Source organism: Stegodyphus dumicola, chromosome 7 (genome assembly GCF_044657685.1).
Source record: "Stegodyphus dumicola isolate Sdum_Otavi_A_Nest chromosome 7, ASM4465768v1".
Lineage (NCBI taxonomy): Eukaryota > Metazoa > Arthropoda > Arachnida > Araneae > Eresidae > Stegodyphus > Stegodyphus dumicola.
In genome coordinates, this window is record NC_140774.1 from 19,815,198 (window position 1) to 19,820,802 (window position 5,605).

The 5,605-nt window shown below is 34.8% G+C and overlaps 1 protein-coding gene across 1 annotated transcript; it reads left to right on the forward strand.

Annotated features, from left to right (window-relative positions):
* The first annotated feature begins 271 nt into the window (after window positions 1-271).
* On the forward strand, window positions 272-5,255 carry LOC118200695 (uncharacterized). Its single transcript, XM_085819941.1, has 4 exons — window positions 272-1,048; window positions 1,559-1,666; window positions 2,019-2,188; window positions 2,841-5,255. The coding sequence occupies exons 1-4, from the start codon at window positions 984-986 to the stop codon at window positions 3,179-3,181; spliced, it is 684 nt and encodes a 227-aa protein (XP_085676067.1). The 5' UTR covers window positions 272-983; the 3' UTR covers window positions 3,182-5,255.
* The last annotated feature ends 350 nt before the right edge of the window (window positions 5,256-5,605 follow it).

The window sequence follows — 5,605 nt, forward strand, 5'->3', positions numbered from 1 at the left end:
GATATTTTGTCACAGGTATTTGATAGTTTGCTAAGTCCACCACAAGATAATAAATATGAGGCAATTAAAAATGGACTGATTTCATTATATGCTGATTCAGAGACTCAAAAAACCCAAAAATTACTGAGTGAGTTAGAACTGGGTGACAAAAAGCCATCTCAATTACTGTGTGAGATGCGTAATTTGGCGGGCGATAAATTACAGATACAAGTTTCTAATGAAATTTACTTAAAGCGGAATGGCAACACCTTCTAGTATCAGCGAAGAACGAAGTAAACAAACTTCGAGTTTTTGTCACGCGATGCTACGTGCATGTAAAATGTAAATAAATCTTATGAATAAGAATCTATAACATCGTAAGGAATAAAATATTGCTTCCATTGGAGTCAGAGAAGTGTTATTTTTCTGTATTTGCACACCAGACACTTCACTCTGGATTTGGTACATTTGTCTACTTGTTTATTTATTGAATTTTAAGTCATCAATTGTAATCATCCCATCTCGTGTTTGGCGCGCTATCATCATCTTTGGTTTTTGTGCCATAATCTCTCACTCACTCACTCTTAGGCAGATTTAAAACTCCGGGAGATGTGATTCTAAGCGAACAGATTGATAACTTTGCTTGAAGATCTTGATTGCCGGTGCTGTTGATGGAATAAGCAATTATATGGCAGCTCGTTGAAGAGACGTCCTTCCTTCATGGCGCGGGGGCTGGAACTGATGTTGAGAACGGTGCTTCGGTACACCAGGGCAAAGAATATGTATTGTTAAGAAGGAAAGCTTAGCAGAAGCAGAAGTGGCTCCCTTCTAACGAAAAGGGAAACAGCTGCGCATGCGTGAATTATCTGTCGCCAAAAACAGCGCCAAAGTTCGAACAGGTTTCCTGGTCACGTTTTCCACGATTTTGCTTTGCCTGTGTGACACCATTTTTTTCCCCTCCATATTGACGGATTAAATCGGACATCAATAATTCAATCTGCGATATGGATAATGGAAGTTCAACAGCCAGTGAAAGTGAAGCTTCACCTAATATTTCATCATTTCCCAGGTAAGCTTTATTTCTAACTTTTTATCATTAAACTTAAAAAATTGCTGAATGTAGTAAATAACATTTTTTAGTCGTAGCTTTTTCTATGTTGACCAAGCAAAATTTTGTCTAAATATACGAATCATGCAAGTTCTGTAAAGAGATTTTTCTACCTCACATTGCAGTAATAACATTTTTATTGCCAATACTTTTCAAATTTCTAAATGTTAGAATCTATGAACTAATAATTTTAATTAATGAAATGTTGAATATTGAAGGCCTTAAATGTAAATTAAAAACCTTTCTTATGTTTAAAAATAATTTATAAGTGTTAAGGAAATCTTTCAATAAAAAATAATATTGATGTAGCCTTATATATTGGCTGTTAAAATATACTTGCAGCAATTTTCACATTTTATCTGATATTTTTTAATTTTATCAGTTTCTATAAAAATGCAAATTCATAGCATATTATTTTTTTCATTCGGGATGTCGAGTGTTCGACTAATTTATTGTATATCTCTTGCTTAGGAAAAGGAAAGCAGCTACCAAAACATGGTATCGATGTTTTTGTTGTGGTACAACATCTTGGAAAAATCCAGAGAGAAGATTCTTCGGATTCCCTAAGGATCCTGTGAGGTAAGAGTTTGTAACTTATATTTACATACATGCATAATTTATAAATATTTGATTATTATATCATTATCATATCTGTCTAGTAAATATACATTATCGATAATTTCAAGTAGTCATTTATTTTGCAGTAACTACTTCATAAATTAGCTCTAATTTTAATTTTACGACTGTCTAAATTAGATGGTACTTTAACTATTTAATAAAAATTATTGTAAATAATAAACATAATGAATTAGCATTCTAATGTGTAGCCAAGTTTTCATTAAAATTACTTCATTTAAACGATGCTACATCTTCACTAGCAATAAATTCATTAAATCAAAGAAAATGAAGTTACTCTTTTCTGCTTTTACAGGTCAAAACAGTGGGCTGCTGCCTGCAATAAAGATCTGCTCAGCAAATCTGCAGATGAATTATACAGAAAAGGAAAAGTGTGTTCTATACACTTCACTGAAAGTGACTTCCGTACAACCAAATTCCATTACCTACATTCCTGTGCTGTACGAAAGAAGTTAGGGCAAACAGGTAAACATGATTCTCTATACATTTATGTAAAATTAAATTTTATTCATTGTGATAATGTATGTTTTTATCTTGTTTTATAATTTCAATTTTTAACTGTGCATTTCGTGTTCAATGAATTAGTTATTTTTATATGGTTTAGTGATGCATCGGTAGCACTAGATGCAAACTATTTATTTTTTATATGAAAGTTCATTGAATAAAGAAAAAAACTTTTCATGAATCCTAACAATGAAAATTTAATTTTTTCCTAATGACCATTTGAAAAAGCTTGTAGATAGTTTGTTTTTTCGTTTGTAAAGTAAACTATTTTCCCCATAAAAATCAATTGGAGAAATGCACGTCAGTGGCCAACAGTTTAGAATCTGCACTGGGTCTATCACATTGTACTTAAAAATCTATAAACTAATATTTCACTACAATAACTCAGTAAAGAAAATCACAAGGCATAGAGCTATTCATAAGATAAAAAACAGCTCAAATAAATACAAGCTGTGCCAGTAATGATAAGTAATTTAAGAATAAACAGAAAAGGTCTTCTAGAAATACTCAACACTGTAAAATTGTTAACTTATTAAATTGCAAATTTGTACTGTAAAGGATTATGTATTATGTTATATTTAAATGAAGTATTTTTTATATTTATTCTTATTAGATGATGAAAGTCAAAAGACCATGGACGTAGTACATACTGAAACATCACTGACTCAAACAGTAAAAACAGATGAGACTCAGGAACTGCCATATGTAAATGAGGACCAAGAGAAAGAAGCAATTAAAACGCCAGATACACACTGCAAAGTTTACACTCCAAAGAGTTTAAAAATAAAGAGACTGACAAGCCAAGTATCGTACTTAAAGAAAAAGTATTGCCACGGCAAGAATTCTGTAAGAATAGTAGATATACTTAAGATAATTCAACCAGTCGTCCATATTTTGATATTGCTGATGTGGGCTAAGTTGAAAATTACACGTCCAGTGTCGTTTGAATTATAGCAGTTCCACGTGCGGTGTCGTGCATTTAAGTCTCCACCTAGGATAATGTGTTTTCCAAGACTGAGTAATATTTGTAAGTCAGCCAGGACTGCAGATACATGACGTCCTGGGGGTATGTAAGTGGAGACAAGAATGTATGTTATGCAAGTGTTTGTTGTGAGTGAAAGAGCAGAGGCCTCCACGACCGAAAGCTGCGGTATTGTGACGGGAAAATGTGGGATGCAGCGTTTAATCAGGAGTGCTGTTCCACCCCCTGTTGGGCGGGAAATAGACAGAGATCTGTTCAATCGATGCACTGTGTAGTTCTGCACATAAATAGGTGTGGTTGGGCCAAGTTCTTGTAGGAACATAACATCAGGAGTGTACTCATTTATAAAATCTCTTAATTCATGAATTCTATGAGATAATCCATTTGCGTTCCATGTAATAATATTCAATACATTATTTACATTATTCATTATTTACATTTGAGGCAGATCCAAAGATATCTTCAAACAATTCAAATAATAGAAATAATTTGTCGACAGTATTCTGGGTTGCCTGTAGTTCAGGCATTTTGTTAGAGATTTTTCATAACACATTAACAAAAGAGATACCATTGAACATGTTTACAATATCTTTGATGAGTTTAGACACTTCAAATAGGCCAACATCGTTACTGTTGTTCTGCTTGTTTATTTTACTCTCAGTTTTTGCTATTTTTCGCTTTTTTCACTAATAACTGATTCAACAGGAATCTGGGGGGTTTTCCCACTTGCAATGTTTGCATAAGACACTCCAGATTTAACATAGCTATCTTTGACAGGTTGGTTGCTATTATTATTAACTATGATTTTTTTGCTCTGCAATCTGGCACCTTGGGGAGCTGGGAATTTGGAGCATCCGCTATAATTTGTGGGATGTCCTGTCTGCCCAGTTACAGCATTTGACATTTTCAATGAATTTACTTACACACTCTTCAGTCTTATGAGTGCCAGCACACTTAACGCATCTTGGTTTCAGTTTACAATTATCAGATGAGTGATGGAAGTGCTGGCAGTTGTGACGCTGCACAACACTCCCATTCACTCGATAAGGCTTAAAATTAACATAAAAAATTTAGGGACTTAGTCACATCATAGATTTTTTCAACTTCGGGAGTCTTTTCAATGTGAATTTGAAAGAAGGGCATGGGGACTCTTGTTCGAATTCGATGCATTTGTGCTACCTTTCTTATTTTGTAGCCCATCCTCGTTAGTTCTTCATGAATATCCTCCGAAGAGCAGTCAATAGGCATGCCTCTTAATACCACTTTGAGTGGCTTGTCTAATTTGGAAAGTATTATGTAATGGTTTATTTTCTTTGCATCCAGATATTTTTTAATGGCCCGCTGGTCATCCTCAGTGTCAGGGAAGATTTTTAAAAAGTCCCCCTGCACCTTGCCTGCAAATTCACATTTGACTTCAGTTAAACTTCATATCTGGTTTAATCATAATTGGTTTAGGTTTAGCAATCTTAACACAGACATTATCATTCATTACAACATCGTTATTATCATCATCAGTTTTATCATTTACATCATTTGTACTAAGCTTTTCAAATTTATTGGTTAAAGGCAATTCTGTGTTACATTTTATCAATTTGCTCGGGCGCGCGATATTCTTGGGAAGAATAAACCCATCCGCGTCCCAATCATCATTAATAGATCTTTTGGCCAGCTTTTTTGAGGGGCGCTTAGGCCTAGGTTTAGTAATATCAATTTGATTAGCATTACCATTTACTAATTCCTTAATCTTATCAGTTTCCTTAACATTACACATATCATTGGCTACAGAGCATATACTATTTACTAGAATATTTCTATGCACAAGTTTTACATCATTAGTATTTACATTAACACCAAGGGCAGAAGCAGCACTTTCGCACTTACCTTGTAAACTCTCCCTCAGGGCTGTTCCCACGCAGCGTTGTCTCTCCAAGGTCTCCCGCCAATCATAGCATTTGCCTCATCGGTCATAGTACTGAGAATGTTTTTACACAAGTTGCCAAGCGCAGTCAGATCTGTATTAATTGTTGCAATAAATGCGCAAACGTCTGCATGAGTCCACACTTCTTTAGCAAACACATCTTGCCACTCCGGACCGAGGGTATTGTTTCCGTAATTGATTGCGTCAGGTCCTAATCCACACAGCATTTGTTTGATACAGGCAGTAGTCGTAGTATCCATACTTTGCTTTTCTGGAAGCGGCAGAAACTCGTTTCCCACCATGTGAGACGATATAACACACTTCGTCGATATCGCAAATATGTCGAGAAAAACACTCGCGATGACACAAAAAAGAACACTACTCTATCACCGAAAAGTAATCATGTATCCAAATTGCGTGTAAATCCAATGCAGGAGCACTAATAAAGCAGAAAAATAAGCACAACACAAAACCATCC

Excerpts from the sequence above, each read along its gene's own strand:
- LOC118200695 (XM_085819941.1), top strand. The coding sequence starts at position 984 with ATGGATAATGGAAGTTCAACAGCCAGTGAAAGTGAAGCTTCACCTAAT. Across the intron at positions 1,667-2,018 it reads TTCCCTAAGGATCCTGTGAG|GTCAAAACAGTGGGCTGCTG; the intron begins GTAAGAGTTTGT and ends CTGCTTTTACAG. Across the intron at positions 2,189-2,840 it reads AAAGAAGTTAGGGCAAACAG|ATGATGAAAGTCAAAAGACC; the intron begins GTAAACATGATT and ends TATTCTTATTAG.